General features: G+C 49.5%; 2 protein-coding genes across 3 annotated transcripts in view; one reads left to right on the plus strand and one right to left on the minus strand.

The window, feature by feature from the left end:
- CEPT1 (choline/ethanolamine phosphotransferase 1) overlaps positions 1 to 9,054 on the plus strand; it is a 47,665-nt gene extending 38,611 nt beyond the window's left edge. The window contains exon 9 of the mRNA XM_008571869.1: positions 8,963 to 9,054. Within this exon, the coding sequence (XP_008570091.1) occupies positions 8,963 to 8,974 (12 nt within the window). The 3' untranslated portion in view covers positions 8,975 to 9,054. The remainder of the gene's footprint in view (positions 1 to 8,962) is intronic.
- DENND2D (DENN/MADD domain containing 2D) lies at positions 1,628 to 19,214 on the minus strand. Of its 2 annotated transcripts, none has more exons than XM_008571852.1 (12): positions 18,969 to 19,214; positions 14,277 to 14,452; positions 13,368 to 13,480; positions 12,628 to 12,697; positions 11,795 to 11,872; positions 10,555 to 10,695; positions 8,997 to 9,145; positions 6,558 to 6,735; positions 3,669 to 3,710; positions 3,183 to 3,267; positions 2,597 to 2,836; positions 1,628 to 2,145 (listed from the first exon to the last, which is right to left on the minus strand). In XM_008571852.1, exons 1-12 carry the CDS (start codon positions 19,024 to 19,026, stop codon positions 2,069 to 2,071), a joined length of 1,407 nt encoding a protein of 468 aa, XP_008570074.1. In that variant the 5' UTR covers positions 19,027 to 19,214; the 3' UTR covers positions 1,628 to 2,068. The 2 variants fall into 2 exon arrangements, with proteins under 2 accessions (XP_008570074.1, XP_008570068.1); XM_008571846.1 differs by lacking the exon at positions 18,969 to 19,214 and adding an exon at positions 15,038 to 15,301.
- Positions 19,215 to 21,296: the final 2,082 nt, after the last annotated feature.

Consider the following 21,296-nt stretch of genomic DNA (forward strand, 5'->3'; position numbering starts at 1 on the left):
GAAATCCCTCATTACCTTTGATTGCTAGCAACTTCTCCAGCATCTGGAATAGAGAAATGCATACAGGAAAATGCTAGGGCAGATCAAATTTTAAAAGCTAGGACAAGAAGGAAGGATAATTCTACTTGTTTGGCAAAGTTACGTCTATTGTCTTACTTGATTATTACAACAGACATAGCAGGTATTAATTACCTGCAGTGGAAATTGAGGCCTGGAGAAGCTAAATGACATACCAGTGTCACACAGTTGCAATTTTTCAGAACAGAGACTAGAATCCAGATCTTCTGAATCCTGATCCAGAGTTCTCTCCTACACCATACTGGGCTTTAGTGAGCTAAAGCTATAAACTGAGATGTTGAGGGTTAACTGAAATGTGTACATTCTCCTAGGATCTTTATTATAGCATATAGGGAATCTGAAAAGCACTCACATATGTGGTATTTGCTTCCTTCAGCCCTACATATACCATCAGCATTAGATCAAGGGTACGTTTGTAGTAAACCTCAGCTGGCCCTGATTCTTCTTGTATTCATATACCTGGTTACATAACAAAATCACCTGAAGAAGCTTTTAAAGAATACAAATTCTCAGGTCCTATCTCTAGAGATGATTTGATAGATTTGGGGTGGAGTTTTAGTATTTTCACAAAATTCCCAGGACTTGGGTTCCTGTTCTGAAACCTTTGGAGGTACAACTAGGTTTAGGAACCACTGCCATAAACTACCTAAAAAGATACAGTGATTTTTAGAAGCTGTGAAGAGTGGCAACATGCTTGGGTATGGTTTGTGACAGTGGAACATCTGCCACCTGGAGTGCACAAAAAATCTGCACTCCCAAAATCAAATTACATTGGGATTAACTTCAATTTGGTAGCCCGTACCCCCATTCCACCCTCCAAAAATATTTGTGTTCTTTGCATAGAGTTCAGGGACCTCTGAGGGCCACACTTACATACATATAAAGAAGTGGAATTTTTGAAAAGCTAAGATGCTTCTAAAAACGTTTCCCATCTCTTGCTCTGTTTCAATAGAAGCTATCAGAGGTATAGAGGGAGGAGGGACTAGGTCACCCTTAAACTCCTTTGGACTCTTAAGATTATAATTTTCTTTTCTCAAAGGAGAAAATATCAATGCAGGGCTCCCTACACCTTTAGCTAAAGAATTGAACTGGGCTTCTCAAAATAACAACCAGTTAGGGGTAGGATGTCTAAGAATGAAGGTAAAGGACTAGTCCAAACTGGAAATGATGGGCAAACAGGCCTATTTGTGGAAGCCATGTAGTATTCTTCACTGGCTTCTGTTGACTGGAATTCCTACCCTCAAGTTACCCTAGACCACAGGTGCTTCTCTTATGTAGCAGCTTTTCCACTCAGGATTCTGAAAAGCACACCTGACTAGAACCAGGGACTCTGCTGCCCTGTGTCCAGTGCTGTCACTGCTACTACCAGTATCTCTTACCCTTCCTGTTGGAGTGGAGCTGCTGACCCCTGTGATTCTCCATTCCAAACAGCTCCCGGTGCAGGGCCACCATGATCAAGTCCAATCCTCCACTTCTAGTCCAATTTATTCTCACATTTTTTGCCTCATTTTCCTGGTTCTCCTTCCATATTGAAAGCCAAAGACACAAGTAAACAATGAGATTTTCATTTTTATTCTCATCCTCATGTGTCCACAGACCTTTTTTTGTGTGGAGGGGCTAAGCCTTAGGGCCCCCACTGCATTTTCTGTTGAGGACTTTATAATAGTAGTTCCTGAAAGAGGGCAGTTGCAGCAACTTCTAACCAAGCATCTACAACACTTGTACTACTGTTTCCCACTCTGTGTCACCTCTGACACAGCTTAGAACACAGTTCTGTGAGCATGGAGTTAGAGCCCTCCAAAGTCCTGAGAAAGCTGTTACCAGGGATCCTGAACTCAGACACCAGTTTGAAGCAAGACCTGGTTCACCAGGACTCCGGAGAGAGGCTGTGGATTCTGGGGACTGAGAGCTTCGCTGATCCTGCCACACTAGCAAGGGCCAAAGTCCAGAACTGGCCTGTAGGTCTAGTCACTCCTGTTCACCACAGCTTTTATTTCACAGTCTTTTCCCTTGGTTTCTTCTGTTTCTTCTGTCCCTCATATTCAAGTATTTTCTGCTGGAAATAGCCTGTGGGTTTAGATACAGGTGTTAGAGGTTTCTAATCTGGTCAGGCAGACTATGATGAGCTTAGGAGTAAGGATCAGAAATAGCATGTCTGTCCCCCACCCCCCACGTCCCACCATCCTGCTGGGAATCCCATGCCCTCACAAGCCTCCAGAGATCCAGGTATTCAATTTGGCCCAAGAAGGGGCTCACAGAGGGTAATTAAGCAGGAATTAGATCCAGACTAAAGCAGAAAGGAAAGGGCCCAGTCCTGCTGGCTGATGAACAGACCAACTTCTGCAAAATTTCAGCCCATGAGGCATTTTCTTAGATCTCAAGGTTACTTCCTTTCAACCCCACTAATAAAATTACAGCTATTTTGTGGTCTTCCAGAGAGACACTTTTTCTTCCCATCCTCTTCATCCTAGAGGTGACCCTCTGTGGGCTTACAATGATGGGAGCTGTTGCTGTGTACCTGCAGGAGGATTCTTGCTCTTCTCAGCTTCTTGGATAAAAAGGGAGAAGAGCTGTGTCTTCACAAACTTCTTCACAAATCGGCGGTTGGTCTTGGAGGTCAGAGCCTTACAAAAGGACCGTTCTTGAAAGTGGCCTTGCCCATTGGCATCCCACTTGATATAGGAAGCATAGTGGCCCACAGTCTTGACAAAGAACTGCACGAAAGGGCCTGAAACATGTTCATTGATTTGTTCTGAAGCTGCAGGAGACATATAAAGGCTGTCTCAGAGCAGAATGATGAAATTACCCAAACTCACCTCCAAGTATGGCTTTCATTGCAGGCTGAAAGCTCCTGAGGAAAGTGGTGAAATAATTCATAATTCATAACTACTGAATGACCAATTGAAATGACAGCCTGGATATGGGCTCTCTGCCATTGCTTAGGAAGAATAAAATTCCATATTCATTCTTGCCCTAGGATCTAGGCCTCTGGGGCTAGCCTAGGACTGTTGTATGAGTTCATTTTAGTTCTGGAACGGAATGGTTGGGAATCAGGCCCTCAAGCTCCCTGGAGAAACCCAAAATAAAAGGGGCCTAGGACTTACTCTTTAACTCATTGGTCCCCTGACTAAGAGAGTCTAAGAGGTCATCCTGAAGCTTCGGTGGTAGGATGTCTTTTTCGTCACCAACCTAGGAGAGGACAGAGTCAGCTCAGAGGTTGAGCAGTCATGGAGGAGGTGTGGAGTTAAAGGGGTTGGTGGAAGAGCATGAAGACGGCATGATATTTACAACCCAAAATGATTGGCCACATGGGGGAGAAACAACAGAAGCTTTTTCTTGGCCTCCAGTTTGACTCTCAACATCAGTGAGTTATCCTCTCGATCCCTGTGGTACTTAGTTTATATCCCTCGCTCGAAAGGCACTAATACTGCCTTGTAGTGAAGCCATCTGTGTCTATGTCTGTGGGCTCTTTGAGAGAGGGGAGGTCTTTTCAACAAAAGTATTTAATGTTTGTTGAAATAAGTGGAACATGAGACTAGAGAGGTTGAGTTGGTGGTGGGCCTGCAGGGGATCTGAACCCAGACACTTACTGACATTAAGAAGGTTCCTTCACAAAGATTCACCAACAGGACCTGAAATAAACACAAAATGGCTTTATCTCTTCCGCTTTCTTCACAGACCTCAGAGGACTTACTGTGTCCATCTCTACCTGTGGCTGTACCTTTCAGCCCAGGTAGCAATAAAGTCAACATCTTCAGTTCTCATTTTCTGTCTGGCATTCTTTTTCCTCACCATTCCCCCTCTGGAAAATTCAGTTCCCTTCCTGGGGAAAGCGCGTGTGCGTGCGTGCGTGCGTGCCTGTGTGTGTGTGTGTATGTGTGTGCGTGCGTGCCTGTGTGTGTGTGTGTGTGTGTGTGTGTGTGTGTGTGTGTTTAGGAAGGGGGTAGAGAAAAGAGCTATGGTAGAAAGGGAGTATAGTATGGGGAAATCATAGCCAGACGCTCCTTTAATAAAAAATTGATCATAGTAACTGCTTCTATATATGGAGCATTTAGTAGTATGGGGCACACATGCATTTTGTCTCACTTATCCTTGCAAGACTCCCGTGAAGCAGATACTATCTTCATTTTGCAGGTGAGGAAAAAGACCCAAAGAAGTTGCCTGAGGTCATACTGCTGACCAATAACAGAACCAGTGAGTTTCCAAGTCTAGACTGTGCTGTCATTGGGATTCCATTTCTTTCCCTACAATTCCCTGTCAACTCCCTGCCCTCTGGTCAGCTCTAGGATCTTTTGATCTTTTTAATGCTTGCAACTTTGGGCCTTCCAGCAGGAAACTCAGTGAGGGAAGGAAATGAGCCCAGGGTCAACAGGGAGAGGGAAAGAGAAGAAGCAAGAAGTCCATGTGCCTACAGGCTGCAGATGAGCCAAGCACAGGGTTGGAAGTTGGAGGGCCTGGGTTCTAGTACCTGATCCATCACTGCCTCAGGGGCCTTCAGTCTAGAGCAGAGATTACAATAGGCTTCCTCCTAGCTGATTCCAACCAGCAGATCTGTTTCTTTGATTCTCAGAGTACTTCTAAATAATGGGATTAGTTTCAATATTTAAATTGGAATATTTCACATTAAATTTGGATTTTTGGCTTCTCCTGCAAAGTCAGGAGCCCTAACACTGGTCTGCATTTCTGAAGGGCAACATTCAGATGGAACTGAGTAGCAGCTGCCCCCTTTAGGCAGGGCATGTGCTCACCAGTTTACCATAATCCCCTAAATCCTGTGTTGGTCATTTAAATGCCTGCTAGGCCCCTTGTTTCAGTTCGTGACCCTCGCTCTTGACAATAGGGTCATGACAATTATCCCTCCATGCTCCCTTCTTCCAAATACATGAAAAGAGAGGGACTGGAAAGTATGCCAAAAAAATAGAGCAGGCACTGTAATTATCCATCATCAGGGGAGAAAAGTTGAACTAGTCCAGGCTTGAAACTACTTGTATAGAAATGCTCAGATGCCTTCATGCAGGGAAGGCTATTCATTTGGGGAGCTGGAAGGAAAGTGTAAATGAAGTTTACAGGTTGTTCCCAAAATTCTTTCCAGTATTTGGGCAAATTACTGTCTGTGGATAATCCCTTCCAGAGAAATGTGGGGACGCAGGGGATCCCCACCCATCTACTTTGGCCACCCTACCCATTTCACAGAGAAGCTGCTAAGGAATAAAATAGGCAAAAGGCTCTTGGATAGCAGATGCTGGAGTCTGGCTGACTTTTGGGTGTCTTCCTGCCTGGCCATTGCAGGGAGGAGCCACAGTTTCTGAGGAGCTGGAGCTGCAGTCAGGAAGTTTCATAACTTCTGGAGTTGGGACATTTTAAATTTAATTGCTGAACACAGGGCTAATATTCTGTCCCAGTTAGTCACAAGGCTGGTTCAAAGGGCATGTGTACTCAGCAGTCCTGGAGAAGGGTGGGAGAGCCGAGGGAGCCAAGAAGGGAAACAAGCCTGCTTCTTTACTCCTCAGCAATACTTTCTGAAAGAAGGACTATTTTTATCTGTGCTTGGTTCCACTGTTGCCTGTGTGGCCTCGGATAAGTCAGTTGAGTTCTCTGGGCCTCAACTGTCTCATAAGTTATCTCTTATGTAGAATGGGAAAATCTTCCCACTAGGGCTGGCTCTGTGCCTCCTTAATTAGCTTACTTCTAGACTTCTCTTCCCTTGGTAGCCCTTTCTGTCACAGAGCCAGACATTCTCAAGTAGCTCTTCAGGCTTAAGAAATAGTAACATGCTATCCTTTGAAAGTTCCTACTGACAACTCAAAGCAGAGCTCATGTTTTGAGTTATTTTTCTACCACTGTGGACAGATTTATGCAGTTAATGCCCATTTTCACAACATAAGCCCTCTGGTATGTCTGGGGCACTGCCAAGAAGCAGCTAACAAAATCAAAGGGGATTTGGACCTATATCCTCATTAGCCACCTGAGCTCTGAGCTACTGAGAAAGGTGTCTCTTGCTGCAAAAATCTGCATTTTCAAGACTCATGTTTGGAGGAGGGCTGTTAGCTCACTTCCAAGGAATCTGAATGAATTCCAGTGGGGTGTGTGTTGTATAGACTAGCTGTGATCATCCATTTGGTTGAGAGGTGGGACACCCCAGAGACTGCTCATTAGGGGTGGCTGGCAAAGCAGTTTGGTAACCCCTGAATGAGCTATGGGCTGCCCCTTTAGCCCAAAGGGAAATCATTGAGGAGAGAGGAACCAACACTTACTGAGCATCAACTATGTGTTAAGCACTGGGCTAGGAGCTTTATGCAGCTTATTTGCTTCAGAATCCCCAGGAATTGAACACTTAACCCCATTTTACAGATGAGGAAGCTCAGGCTTAAAGAGGTAAGGTAACTTGCCCCAAATCACAGAGCTGTTAGTAGCAGAGCTGGGATCCGAATCCAGGTCTGCCTGGCTCCCAATCCTGCCCTCTTCTTGCTACATCATACCTCTTCCATGGGGCTGTCCATAACCTCCTGCAGAAGGCGCATTTGTACTCCAACCATGAAAGGGGTCGGACAGCAGACGGTGGCCAGAAGGCTTTCAGGGACAACAGGGATGTAGGTGTGTGCCCAGCTGAAGGGGTAGAGCAACGCGGCAGCAGCATGGATGCACTGAGACAGGGTGCTGGGACAGAGCACAGAGAACGAGTCAGAGGGGCCCCTGCACTGCCACCCTACACAGCCCTCCACTGACAGCAGCTACTGCAAAAGAGCAAGTCTGGGAGTCATGTGGGTCCCAGAGCTTGCGACTACTCTTTGTTGGGAGGGGTGGGGAAGAGGGCCTACTCATCGAGGGTGGAGCCTCTATTTGATCTTTCTTATAAAAGTGGCTTGAAAGAGGGGAGAGATGTGTTCAAACAGGTAATTGTGCTCACAATTGTGCTAAGGCTGTGGATTCCATGAAGAATAAGACCCTGACTCTGCTTTTAAAGAACCCACAGTGTAGTGAAAAGACAAACATGTAAAGAGTGGGGGCTCAGTGGAGAGGCAAAGCCTTTTTTCTTCCTTACGTCTCTACCCTCATCCCCAGCCTTTATGTCACATGGCTTCCTCTGGCCACTCAAAGTTACTGAAAGTTACAAGGCTGGTGCCTGAGTTTGCTTGGGAAATTCCTAGTTTCCAGGAAACTCTGCCTAGCAATTCCTACACGGAAAGTCCCACAGTGGTGGCTCCTCTGGTCTTTCCAATGAAGCATTCCTCGTGTCATTATTGCCCAAGTCACAACTCAGCTACCACCCTCACCCCACCCCACCACACACACACACACACACGCATGCATGCACGCACACACACACGCATGCACGCACACACACGCATGCACGCACGCACACACACGCAAAACCCCATCCTCTGTCTTCTCTTTTCTCCACGAGCTTTCATGGAGTTTCATTCCTCCAGCCAAATTGCCCCAGTGCCAAGGCCATTAAAAGCACAGATGCAGAAACCTTATCTCAATTCTTGGTATCAAGCTAGCACTTCCTGAGTTAGGAAGATTGCCTCTCTGAGACTCTAGCCAAGGCTTAGGTTGACTGGAAGTCCCCTCCCTGTCTGAGCTTCAGGGATCTGAAAAACTCAGTGTGGAAAGGAAGTGGGGAGTGGTGGGATTTCCCTGGAAAAAGTTAGCACCTCAGAGGTAAATCCTGCCAGTCTTCACGTCCCAAACACTGATCTGAGGGAGAAAGGCCAGAACCCTAGTTCTGGCCACAACAGGAATATCGTGATTTTATACAGGTCTGGGAGTGAAAGAGCTATTCCCAAAGTGAAAGATTATGCCACTCCCCTCAAGGATTAGCCTACAAATCCTTTTCAGTTATCACTGATTTTTACAGAATTTTCAACACAGAGACACCACACCCTGTCCAAGCTTCCTTTTTTCTGAAACCCTGACCCTCTGACCTCTGTTGAGTCCCTTACATCCTTTTTTTTCTTCTTCCCTAAAAGATAGAACCAGGATTCTCAGCACAGTATCATTGGTTCTCCCCAGATATGAATAGAAGGTTAACCCCCTACTGTTGTTTTTTTTCTTCTACATTCTGTCACATGTCTCCCCGTGTCTTTCACAGACTTGAAGCCCCTCAGAGGCAGAGACAAAGACATAACAGTACCCGGCTCTTACTATAGCCAAGGATATTCTCAATTGTGAACTTATTAAGAATAGCAGCTAGCTCTTGCCAATATGTACCTGGCAGTGTGCTAGGTTCCTAATGTGCATTATTTCATTTAATCCTCACTGCAACCTTATAAGGTAGGTACAATCATTTCCATTTGACAGATAAGGAGATCATGACTTCAAAAAGTTAAGAAACTAACCTAAGGGGAACCTCATAAGCTAAAGGTGGAAGAACAAGATTTGTACTCCCTTTTGCTGATTTCAATACCTATGCTTTCAACCATTGCATAATTCTGCATCCCCATAAGGTCAAAGACCATGTCTTGTTTGTCTGTGTCTTCCTGATGCTTGGCATCTGGCAAAGAGTTGACACACAATAAATGTTTTTTGAATAAGTGAATAAAGGGATAACCTCCATACCATTATATGCCTTCCTATCCTATTCTCCACCCTCTTTCCCTTCTTCAGCCTAGCAAGGGAAGAATAATGTCTGCATCCACCTAACTAGTCCTGCCTGAGCTGTCCCAGGAACGCGTCATGCCCTTCTCTAAGCTAAATCAGGAAACTTCCTCAGGCCCAGGCAGCAATCAAGTTTGGAGGCGGAGACAAGGGCAGGGGAGTTGCAACAGCTGTTTCTCTAGGCTTAAAGTGCAGGTCAAGGAACAGGAAGCAGGAGGGTGGGCACATGAGTCCTACAGCCTGGTTTCCTTTGAGACCCTCTGTTCTGTTCCCTTGAACCCAGGTGTGCAGGTGAGCTGTTCAGTGGCCGGGCCCACCTGAGACCTTCTGCCAGGAAGATGATTTTTCTTTCCAGCACTGCAGAAGCAAAGATCTGAAGAATCTGTTCAAAACGGAGACAGTGCAACAGAGAACTAAAATCCACGTGTTCTAGGTGGGAGTCCAAGGGTCGTGTCAGTGAGATGAACTGGGGAAACCAGAGGGAGAGAGGATGTCACCACACTGCTCAATCATGCAGACTCCAGAATGCTGGGCTTGTACTAGCCTATACTCCATTTTCCCCACAGGAGTAAATCTGATCATCTCTCTCTCTCCCTTGCTAAAACCTCATTGATGGCTTTCCTCTGCTCTGAGGATGGCACTGGTGTCATTTCCAGCAGGGCCCAAGAGGTCCCACCTCCCTTGCTGGCCTCCTCAAGCACAGCACCCCTCACCACCACCACTGTGCTTTGCCATCAATTCCCCCGTCCCTTGAGCATATCCCTGTCTCCTGCCTGCAGCCCTTCCCAGGCTGGGCCCTCTCCTGCGTTGCTTTTCTCCCTTCATTCTTATCCTCGTTCAGGTCTCAGAGGCCCTTCTTGGCCACCTAATACTTCCCCATCTTCTTCTCATGCAGCACCCTGGTTTTTTCTTTCAAACAATTATACGATTTGTGATTGTATATTTATTGGTGTATTTACTTATTTAGTGTCTGTCTTCCCCACTAAACTTTTAGCCCTATGAGGTCAGGGATCACATTTACTTTATTCACCACTGTATATCCAGAAAATAGTGTAGAGCTTGGCATGTAGCAAGCATTCGGTAATTATTTTTTAAGAAAATGGAAAATATGAGCCCCTTCCCCCTTATTTTTATGTGGGGAAGCCAAGGTTCAGAGGGGCACACAAACTATCCCAAGTTCCAGGGTCAGGACTGGAATTCTTTTTTTTTTGTTGTTTTAAAAGATGACCAGTAAGGGGATCTTAACCCTTGACATGGTGTTGTCAGCATGTCTTCCAAGTGAGTGAACCGGCCATCCCTATGGCCTTAGGATCCAAACCCGTGGCCTTGGTGTTATCAGCACCACACTCTCCCAAGTGAGACACGGGCCGGCCCTAGGACTGGAATTCGTAGAACAATATTCTACTTGCTGCCTCAGTCTGTTTAGTGGCTTAAAACAATAGCATTCTCACATGGCATGGGTAGGGACTCAGGGGTGGGAATGGATGATAAGAAATAGACAGATGGGGGCCATAAAGTAGAAATATAGGACAGACATGGGAACAGCGTGGGCTGTGGGGACAAGTGGCTTTTTGGGGACTGGGGGTAAAGTCCTTTCTAGCACCAGAAGCCTCAACTGACATGGTTTATTTATTACAAATAAAAGTCGTGCTGGCTTGAACATTAACTAGATGCTTGTGCATATCAGGTTAGAAGAATAAGAAAATTTGGATTTGCTTTTCAGTTCTGCCAATAATAATTCTAACCAAACTCCAGTCCCAGCCTGACTCAGTGTCTCTGTACTTTAACCTGGTGAATGGATGAACAGTGGTGAGAGGTGACACAGAAGCCCCCCTTCTCCAGCCAGGGACGGCCTTGCCCACTTTGCTAACCCACCTCTGTGCCTGAGTCAGGGATGAAGCTCTTGAGGGTGACCGTCTTCCCAGGAGCAGGGAAGGCTGCCTCTCGGAGGCCCTGCATGAATGGGTAGATGACAGCCATGGAGATCTGATGCCTCTTTTCCACTTCATCCAGGATCTGCAGGGAAAAGGACTATGGGAGGCACAGCTCAAAGGGATGCTACTGAGTGGTTGGCAGAAACCCATGTGCCCCTGAGCATCGTAAGGCTCTCACACTGGTCCAGCTAATCCTCGTGTATCTTCTAGGCCCCTCTGCCAAATTTTTCTCTCTCCCTCCCTGGCAGAGACTGGTTCCATACTAAATAATCTGCTGTTTATCTCCTACACAAGGCTTGCTTTTTCCTAGTCTTCTTTTCATTCTGTCTACCATCCCATATTCCTCCCTTCTCCTAATACCAACATAAAACTACCATCCCCAGGAAGTCAACCCAGAGTAAACTCATTGTCCATGATGGTACCATGTTCATTTGTACTGGTTGGAGTGGGAGCCTAGAAGCCTAAGCCTTGGAGATGCCACTCTGTCCTCCATCTTCCACTGGAGACCCCCTAGGGTCAGGGACTACCTCCATCCCTCAGAACACTGCCCAGATGAACAGTCCCCCAAAAGAATGCTGACAGTTTCCTCTCCTCCTCCTCCAAGGGTCCTGCAGGGGCAAAGCACAATGAAGCCCTTTCTGGCCACCAAGACATGCCCATCCATTCTGAGAGATTCCTCTGACTTATGTGGACAAGCACTCAGATCAGCTCCAGCCAAAGTCCTGGGGACCACAGCTTCTCCCCTCTAAGGAGTCAGAGGGAGTCTCAGACCCTACTGTGTAACAACTGCCTTCCTATTTGTTCAGGTTCTCACCTCATTTGAGCCTCACACCATCCTGGGAGACAGGAAGGTGAGGGATCATTACACCCATGTGACAGGTGAAAAAATTGAAACTCAGGGCAGGAGACTTCTGAGGCACTTCCCCTTGTCCTGCTTCAACTGCTTTCTCACTTGACTAGAGTGGGAATGGTTCTCTCTGCAGTCCCCTAGATTCAATTTCCACTTTTCCCTAAAATCTAGTCAAGCCCAAGCCCCTCTCTGCCTCAGTCTTCTCAAGTGTGCCTTGATGCTGACCTGGCTGTGGGGGAGGAGCTCCACTAGGCTCAGGTTGCACAGGTAGGGCGGTCAGCCAGGCAGAGCCCGACTGAACTGGCCCAACAGGAATCTTACCCCACCCTACCTTGGAGAACAAGCCAAAGCAGCCGATGCAGCTGATGATGCAGTACACTTTGGGAAGGTGAGGGCCCGGGCCGGCGGGCTGGGGAGAGACAGAGAGGCTCCTTCAGTGCTGCTGCCTCCTCAAGGGCTTCTCCAAACTGGGGTTGATAGGGGATAAGGCTGGGGACTTGGAGGCGGGGAGATTGGTTTATGGTGTGTGGTGGGCCAGACGGACAAAGACCTGGCTATGCAGAGGTCCCATTCATGGGATGGGGAGCAGGCAGATCAGAGCAGCCACCAAGGTCAAAAGAAGATGGCCTTGAGGGTCTGGGTGGACTCAAAGGCAAGCACCAACACCTTCATAGCGAACATGTTCTGGGGCTCAGCAAAGAGAGGAAGCAGCGTGTCTTAGTGATGACAAGGGAATGGGTAGAAAGGGAAGCACTGTAAAGGTGACTTGGAGAATCCTCCCGAGACCTGAGATTGAACTGCATTGTCCCAATGCCAGCCTCTGCTCTCAGCTCCAGAGGCCAATGCAAGCAGGCCTGGATAGAGAAAGCAGGAAGAGAAGTCAGATGGAGGCTCTCACAAAGAGGGGAGCTGTTGAAAGCCGGGGAGAGCACAAGCCAGAGCATGTCCAGCAAAGGTCCCTCAGTCATGTGAGGGGGGGCATTAGACCCTCATTCTTGTGGGATTGCAGAGGGGGCACTAACATGGCAGCAGGTGCTGGGCTGTGCTCACTCTACAACCACCACTGCCAGGGAGCCTGGGATTTTGCAGCTGAGGCTTCAGCAAGCCCAGCTGTGGAGCTGAGCATGCTGCAGAGAGGAGGGGACAGCTGTGAGCTGCACAGACCAGGAGGCGCCTGCAGTATCCAATCTTTCTGCTCCCATCCACATTGGTCAGAACGAAGGAGAAGGTCTCCCTGAGAAAGAGCAGACAAGGCTTGGTTTGCTTTGCTCACGAGATTCTAAAACAGGAAGCTCAGTGCCAGAGGGGTGGAGAGGAGGGCAAAGGGGAGGTACTGTTTAATCACAGTAGTAATAACACCAGTAATTTATTAAGTGCTCACTGGTGGAAAGCCCTAAATGCACCATCTTATTTAATTCTCAAAACAACCTTTTAAGTTAGGTTCAATTATTATCCCCACTTTAAATATGAAGGAACTGAGGCTCTGAGAGGGTGTTTTCCATCCAAGGTCACTCTACTCATAAGTGGTGAAGCCAAAATCCAAACTCCGGCAGTCACATCCCAGGGCTCTAGTTGTCCAGGCCTTTGCTATATTGCCTTCTTAGAGGCCAAGGGCTTTCTGCCGAGTCCAGCTTCTGCCAGTGTCGGAGTCAAAAACAGTGACTATTGCTCCTAGGACACGTGGGAGAATCTTGCCCTTCTTTGGACAGAGATGACGGGTCAAACCAATGGCTAAGATTCTTGGCCTTGAAGGACCTCAGGCAAGATGTTTATAAATGAATCAACTCCACTCCCTGGTGAGAATTCGGCATACACACCAGGTAAGGGAGCCACAGGAGCCGCACGGCTCATACTTGTCCCTTCTCCCCTAACTCCATACTTCTGTCCCAGGGCTGAACAATTACCTGGAATCTTCAGTGAGTAGTGCCCACTCATTGCCATCTGGGAAGCAGAACAAGGGGATGGCTTTGAGCAGCCGCTCCTCCTCCTCCTGCTGGCCCCGGAGTAGGTTCTCTCGCTGTGAGGAAAAGGAAAAGAAACAAGTGGGTAGTGAAGGTGAGAGCAGGGGTGGGAGAAGAGGGCTTGAGGGCTGGCAGGCTTCACTGGCACGGGGGCCAAAGGGTGCCTTTGCTGTGCAGACTCTGCACAGTGTGCATTCTGGGTCTGGCTGGGACAACCTCAAAGCTGATCCTTCCTGTTCTCCCTAAGCCAAGTCGATGTGAACTTGGGTTGGACTTCAGTATCTTGAGAAATCTACAGTCAGGAAGGGGGTTAGGGCCACGTGAATACAGAAAGGCCCTGAGATGGCCCAGGATCCTGGGAAGACAACGTCAATGAGACACCACATCAGACTTCACCCAGTGCACGATCAGACAAGAGCGAGTCTGATGCTCAGGCCAGGCAGAGTGCTGTGCCTGTTCACCAGCTCTGAGCTTGCCCTATCCTTTCCTTCCCACACGTCCTAGGGAGGGGATTCCTTCTAGGAGGTCTGGCAGGTGAGCTTCTCTACAGAGAAGGGTGACTGAAGATGGAATTTGGAAGAACTAGGAGGCCCCAACAGGGCAAAAGAACTAGCCTAGTGTCTCTGCCCAGGTCAGCTAGTCCCTCACAAAGAAGTCAGACCTAGATTGTGTGGGTTATAAGAGAAAACCAGGACTGGCTGAGAAGGAAATGGAGAGCAGAGAGTGCAAAGCTCAGGGCGGATCTTGACTCAAGCCCCGGCAGGGTGGGAAGGAGATGGAACCTCCAACCACTCCTTTTCAAACACCCCAATCTGTCCTCTGTCCTCCCCTTCTCCCTCCCTCAGTCCTTACCTTGGGAAACTGGTAGGTGATCATGGGCTCATAATCATCCCCTGAACGCTTTTTTTTAAGAGAAACCACGAGAAGGTATTCAAAGAAGTGCTGCCCCCCAGCAAAGTTGGGCAGAGAGTGCTCCTGGGCCCTTTCTGGTTCCTTTACAGCATCCTCTGGATTGTCCTGGGGAGATCCTGAAACCAACACACCAGGACCCATTCAGTATCTCATCAATCCATTCCCGACTGGAGTCTGTAAGAATCAGGGCAACTTCGACACCCCAAGGCCACCTTGCCAATGCTGAGATACCTACAGCCTGACCAGCACCACCAGTCACGGAACAGGATCACAGCCAACTGGGCAGTTTCTGCACCTGCTGTGGGAGACTTGAAACCATGGGGAGCCAACAGGAGGAAAGAAACCACCGATGTGGAAACCAAAGAAATGTACCAGAGAAGCCACATGGAGCCCCTACATCCCAGGCTACCACAGAGACTCTGCCTACCTATAGGTTTCCCAGGGCAGTCCTGGAACTGTATGCCCTGAGAACAAAATCATACTAAATATATCAGAACAAGCCCAAGGGGCATGTGACTGTGGCTACACCAGCCCCCATAGAGGGCTCTAAATTCCAGCAGGGGAAACCTCCTGGCCCTGTCACATGGGGAACCACGTGGAGGAGGAAATATAAAGAGGAGGAAGGAGCATTTCAAGGAAGAAACAGTCCAGTCTAGGAGGGTCACCCTAAAAAAAAAGGAAGTGGGAAGTCCAGTCCTGACCTGCTTGGAGTCGAGGCAGCCGGTTTCGGAGGAGCCTGAGTGCCCGGCCTACCACTCGTCCTTCCATCTGCCTGAGACTTCGCAGCATGGAGCACTCTCCTTTCCCCCAACACAGACTGGCTACAGAAAGCCCGAGAAACGGGCTGCTGCTTCAGTCTTCAGCCACAACTCTAGGAAGCCGAGCCACGTGCTGCCTTCTAAACAGGGGAGAGCAGTTTCCATCCTGTGCACCCTGGGGTTGAGCAAGAAGGATGTGACGGGACCAGGAAGGCAGGCAGCAGAAGGTCAGCACTGAGGGAGGAAGCATCCTGGCACTGCAGCTCAGATCTCAGCTCCTCCCAAGAGCCCCAGGGTGTGGTGAGAGAAAAGGTCATGAGCAAACACCTCCAAGGCCCAGGTGCTACTGGGTGAAGAGCATTGAATCATGGGCTGTGGATTGTACCATGAGTTTATTTACAACCTTGGAACAGCAGTCAGTGGAAAGCATCGGACTGTGGGCCCTGGAATGTCACTGGTCTCAGGACAGGGATCTTATATCCCCATAACTTTGATTTCTGACCTTTCACTTCTCCACTTGGTCAACAGCAGCCAAAAAATCCTGCAAGGCCACCTTCTGTGTTGCAGAACTTCCAGGAGTACTTCAGGCAAGAGCACATTATCAAACCAAGAGCACATTATCAAACACTCCCTGTAGCCAGGATGCCACCGCCCTTCCCTGATTAAGATAAGCAGACTTGGCCCAATAATTATCTAAATGGATTAATTCTTCTAGCAAGAGAGGGAGTCTTGGAAATCAATAGAGACCCCAAAGCCTTCTCTCCTGATGGTGAATTAGAGAGCAAAGTCCATTTCTGAGCTGAGAGTTCCTGATATTTCAGCTATGCCTACAGTGGTGACTCTCTCACCCCTTACAACACTCGGTGGCCCAAGGTAGAGAGTTCTGTTACTGGGAGTTCCAGGGCTCCAGAAGAATCCCTCTTCTCAAATAGGAAGCACTGACTCAGGAGATTGTCCCCAGCCTAGGGTGGGGGGTTGGTTGCATTAGCAGCCTGAGGGTCATTCAAAAGTAGTGGAAAGCATCGGGCTGATCTCCACCCCACTCTGACTACTGCTCAGCCTTTCTCCCTGTTAGGCCAGTTCAACAGTTCTGCAAAGCTACAAGCAAAGCTGCTAGCTCACTGCTGTGTCTGGAGACTGGGGAAAAGGGAAAGAATAGCAAGAAATCACCTAGGATTCTCACAGAAGCCCTACAACGAGTAAGAGGGAAGGATTTTTGTTAGGAAGCTCGCTCAAGGGGGCAAGAGGTAAAGGGGTTTGGTGCCAGTGTCTTCCATGGCTGCAAGGAATTGGTAGCCCTCTGGAAGAGAGTGGGGTGCTGGGGTGGGGACATGGCTGCCTTGCTCCTAAGAGCTCTAGACCTGGCATTTGTGGGACCAGTAAAAATCAAGACTCTGGCTCAGCCATAACTCCTGGAGGGAGCTCCAATCACAGTAAATCATGTAATTATGTGTGTATGTAATGGGTATGTGAGGATGTATGTAATGGGTGAGAGGAGTGAACTAGAACACTCAGAGCTGTAACCACGCCTTACTACCAACTTGCACAGACTTGTTGCACAATCCTCACCACCTGTCTGAAGAACAAGCATCTGCCTGGTACAGATGGGGAAACTGAGGCACAGAGTAATTCAGAGGCTATTTAAAATTAACAGGATCTGTTGGGAGTGGGGATTATGAAAGTTCCACATCCATATTCCTGCCTTCTGGGCACATTCCACATCACCACATCCCACAGAGGTTTGCAAAGGACTTTGAGAAGGAGAATCTTCTCAGTGATCATTCCAGAACCTCAGGAAATCATGTCTATCCCTAAATCCTTTGGGCCACATTTTCAGCCCATTTCCTCCTGCATTATAGGGAGAGCCAAGAGAACAGCAAAACTTTGTAATCCTTGACAAAAATAAGTAACGTTAAGCCTTTGTGGCTGAGGCCCAAAAATTTAGCAAAAGAGTGCTTTCTTGCCCCTTCCAAAAGGGGTAATCAACAGAAGAGAAACAAGCATAAGAAAAAACTAACATCCATCAAACTCATATGTTTCATATAAGGCATCTCATTTAATCCCCAGTGCCCTAGAAAGGAATTATTATCCCAAGTGTTAGTTGAGAAGGGAGCCACCCTTTCTAGAGAAGTCAGGAGTCTGGTTGCACTTGTTCCTCCACCAGGAAGCCCCTCCCACAGCAACCTGACTCAAGTCCCAAATCTCTCCAGAACATAGGTGATGGTACTTTCTAGAACCTTAATCTAGAGAGCTGGCCCTCTCTCTTCCAGCTCAGCCACTCTCAACCCAGGACCACCACCACACCACTCCTCCACACCAGGATGATTTACATACACACACGCCCTCCTAACACACAGCCCTGGGGCCAGAAAGGCAGAAAAGGGAGGGGAAAATCCACAGGAAGGTAAAAGATAAGATGGTATGGAAGGACAAGAGGGCACACTCTCCTGGCCTGACAGGTGCCAGACCCCAGAACAGGTACTGACTGCTCTTCTTACAGTTCCTCAGTGTCCAGGAAGCTCCTCCACACACAATCATCAGCTCTGTGTTGGGGCAGAGGTGGGTGAGAACATCTGGAATGTCTCCTCTGGGCCTCAGAAAGCAGACCCCAACCATTTACACAGACTTCACAGGGGCTGGGGAGACCAGGAAAGACTGGACCAGTGCTCTTCAGAGATGAGAGAACGCCAGCCCCACCCTACATTCTGCTGCAGCCACTGCACAGTCCCAGGCGTCTGCCCTCTCCCCATGGTGCAGGTGGAATGGCCAGATATTAGAGACCTGCGTTTAGGGAGCACAGCAAGGGCTGGGAAGGGAGCAGGGGATGGCAGAAGGAACGGAACAGGACAAACAGCAGTTCACTCAGAGATCACTGCAGTTCAAAGAAGAAAGCACTGACCTCACCCTCTGGGTCTTCTGAACTCTGGGGCTTGCAGTAGGAGAGGGGCTCACTGGGCCTCTTGACAATGTTAGAAAGGGTGGTTGTCTGGGAATGACCCTTTCCAGCCCTCCCTTTTACACTTAGAAGGTGGGCAAAGTATCTAAGGGCTATGGCTGCTCGGCCATAGGAATGGCTAGTGGTAAGCAGCAACAAATGTTTGTTGAATGAATGAATGAATGAATGAACGAATTCCTAATTGCCCTCCTTCCAAAGCCCGATGCTCGACTAAGAACAAAAGGAAACTAATATTGATTTCTACTAGAATCCCCACAATCGTGGATGAGAGGAACCATTCCATTTCACTGATGGGGGCTGAGGGTAGGCGTGACACCTCCTAGCTCTGCACGCGGCCACAATGCAGGGTTCCTATATGCCCCTGGGTGGGGGTGGTAATGTCATCGGGAGACCAGTATTGGGGGCCGGTGGCTATCTGCGGGGCAGGGGCATGGAGCTAGCTCCCAGGAACTGGGCAAAGACCACAGCCGAGTCACGGAGCAACGAGGTGGGGCGGGGCGGTGGGCAGACAGACGCGAGGCTGAGGCGGTGCCTTCCGGAGGGCGCCGCAGCCTGGGCGCTTCAGGCACATTGCGGTTGCACCACAAGCTTCCTGGATGTCAGAACACGTGGCCCTGGGGCCCCACAACGGTTTCCTTTGGCCGGTCACCTCCCCTCTGTCCCCTCAGGCCTGGCCACTCCGCTGAACTCTGACCTCGTCCCAACCTGTCCCTTTCGTCCTCTACCTGCGCTCTCCATCGCACCTGAGCCCCGCGCAGCCCTCCTGAACCCCCTTCAAACTTCGACCGGATCCCCACCCCCCGCGCCGCCCTCTCCTGGCCCCCCACCCCGCCAGCTTCCAGTCACGGCTCCTCGTCCCCGCGCGGTCCGCTCGTCGTCCCCGCGTTCTTGCCTCGGCGCGCCCCGGCTGGCACTAACCCCTATGGCTGCGCTTCAGTCTCAGGCTGGCTCGAAGGCGGCGGCCGAGGCCATCCATGGCCCCTCGAGTGCCCGGCGCCCGCTCCCAGGTCGGCGTCGGCCCCGCCCCCCAATCTTTGACCTCCGCGGGCCTCGACACTTTCACTTTCACGCGGGGGGAGGCCGAGGGTGCAGACCGCGGGCGGAGCGGCGCACCTTCCGGGCTCTGGCCCAACCCCCGACGCACCTGGGCGGGCCGCTGTTCCCGGGGCCCCTGGCAGCGCGGCGTGGGGTGACAGAGGGCGCTTGACGCGCGTCCGGGACGGGGTGGCGCCACTTCGCTCCCACCCTCGGTGGGGCGTCCTGGAAAGCTTGACTTTCCGAATCCCGCAGTTCCCAAACACGCGGGGTCATGGCTGAAGTCACCCCCTACCTCCAGGCTGGGAGGTGCACCTTCCAGGTGGCTCTTGATTAATCTCAGAAGCGGACAGAATTTTCAGAGTCCTCACACTTTCCCAGCCCCTACAAATCTCCTGCAGCTGCTTTAGCCTCTGGCCATTTATTTCCAGGTCTTGCCATATTTGTCCCTGCACCTTCAGGGCTCCTGAGGAGGGACTGGAGATGTGGCTTACGGTCGTGATCCTGCCTTCTATCCAGTCTTGTGTGGGGCAGGTCAGCAGAACAGGGGTAATCCCTGCCCTGCCACTCCACAGAGATGTGACAGGGAATGGAAAGCGTTTTGTAAGCTGTTATGTGACACAAATTTAAGGGACTATTACCATCATCATTGTTGCAGCTGTCCCCATTCCCTTTCTAATCCCAAGTCCCGATGCAGTCTTTCAGTTCCTTCTCCTTGTCACTTTCAGTGACTTCCAAATATGGCCACACTTCGAACTTCATTTATTAACCGTGACATTTTACATCTAATAAGTGCCACTTGCTCCTGAGTGATATGCCCTGGCCCCCTCTCCCTCCCAAGACATGTATCTATGTGTGGGGATGGGAAGTGCAGAGTTCATCCCAACTTCACTATTCACCAAGGTTTCAGGCTGAGTTTCAAGAGTGGGAGGCAGAGAAAAGAAGACACTCTGGAAGAAATATGTCTGGGGTGGATGGAAATGACCCCCAGACCTACAGCCCTTTTCCCTCCCCCCATGCATGGCCTTCACATCACAGACTAAGTGTGAGCCAGAGCTGGGAATCCAGCCCTCATGTTAAACTGTCTAGTCTTAGCCCAGAGGTTTGAAAAGTTAACTTTACTCTGGGCGTATGCAGTTTTGTACTTAATTACAGTCTGTTTCTGTTCCCTATTTTCTGTGTATTCTCACATGCAGTGACACATCTCTTCTGCAAGTACCTTCTCTTGGCTGGATCTGTGTCTTGCGCATGTCTTTGTAAGAACAGTAGTTGCTCGTGATAAACTTGTCCAACCTATTTTCCCAACCTATTTTATGGTGTTCCCAACCAAACTACTTTCTTCCTTTAAAAACAAATGAAGGAAAATGTGTACATTTGCATCAGAAAGACAAGTACGGGGCCGGCCCGGTGGCGCACTGGATAGTGCGCCGCTTGAGAAGCGCGGCGGCGCTCCCGCCCGAGGGTTCGGATCCCACATACAGACCGGTTCTGCTCACTGGCTGAGCGAGGCGCGGGGGCAGCACCGAGGGTTGCAATCCCGTTGCCGGACACGGAAAAAGACAAAAAAGACAAAAAAAAAAAAAAAAACCTAATGGGCCGGCCGGTGGCTCACTCGGGAGAGTGCGGTGCTGATAACACCAAGGCCACGGGTTCGGATCCCACATAGGGATGGCCGGTTCGCTCACTGGCTGAGCGTGGTGCTGACAACACCAAGTCAAGGGTTAAGATCCCCTTACCGGTCATCTTTTTTTTTAAAAAAAAAAAAGAAAGACAAGTACAAGAATGTTCATGGAAGGGCCGGCCCAGTGGCGCACTGCTACAGTGCGCCGCTTGGGAACGCGGCGGCGCTCCCACCAAGGGTTCGGATCCCACATACAGACCAGCAGCTCACTGGCTGAGCGAGGTGCGGGCGCAACACCGAGGGTTGCGATCCAGTTGCTGGTCATGAAAAAAGACAAAAAGGAAAAAAAAAAAAGAATGTTCATGGAAGGGCCGGCCCGGTGGCGCACGGCTACAGTGCGCCGCTTGGGAACGCGGCGGCGCTCCCACCAAGGGTTCGGATCCCACATACAGACCAGCAGCTCACTGGCTGAGCGAGGTGCGGGCGCAACACCGAGGGTTGCGATCCAGTTGCTGGTCATGAAAAAAGACAAAAAGGAAAAAAAAAAAAGAATGTTCATGGAAGGGCCGGCCCGGTGGCGCACGGCTACA

This window comes from Galeopterus variegatus, unplaced genomic scaffold (genome assembly GCF_000696425.1).
Source record: "Galeopterus variegatus unplaced genomic scaffold, G_variegatus-3.0.2 Scaffold45, whole genome shotgun sequence".
NCBI classification, from domain to species: domain Eukaryota; kingdom Metazoa; phylum Chordata; class Mammalia; order Dermoptera; family Cynocephalidae; genus Galeopterus; species Galeopterus variegatus.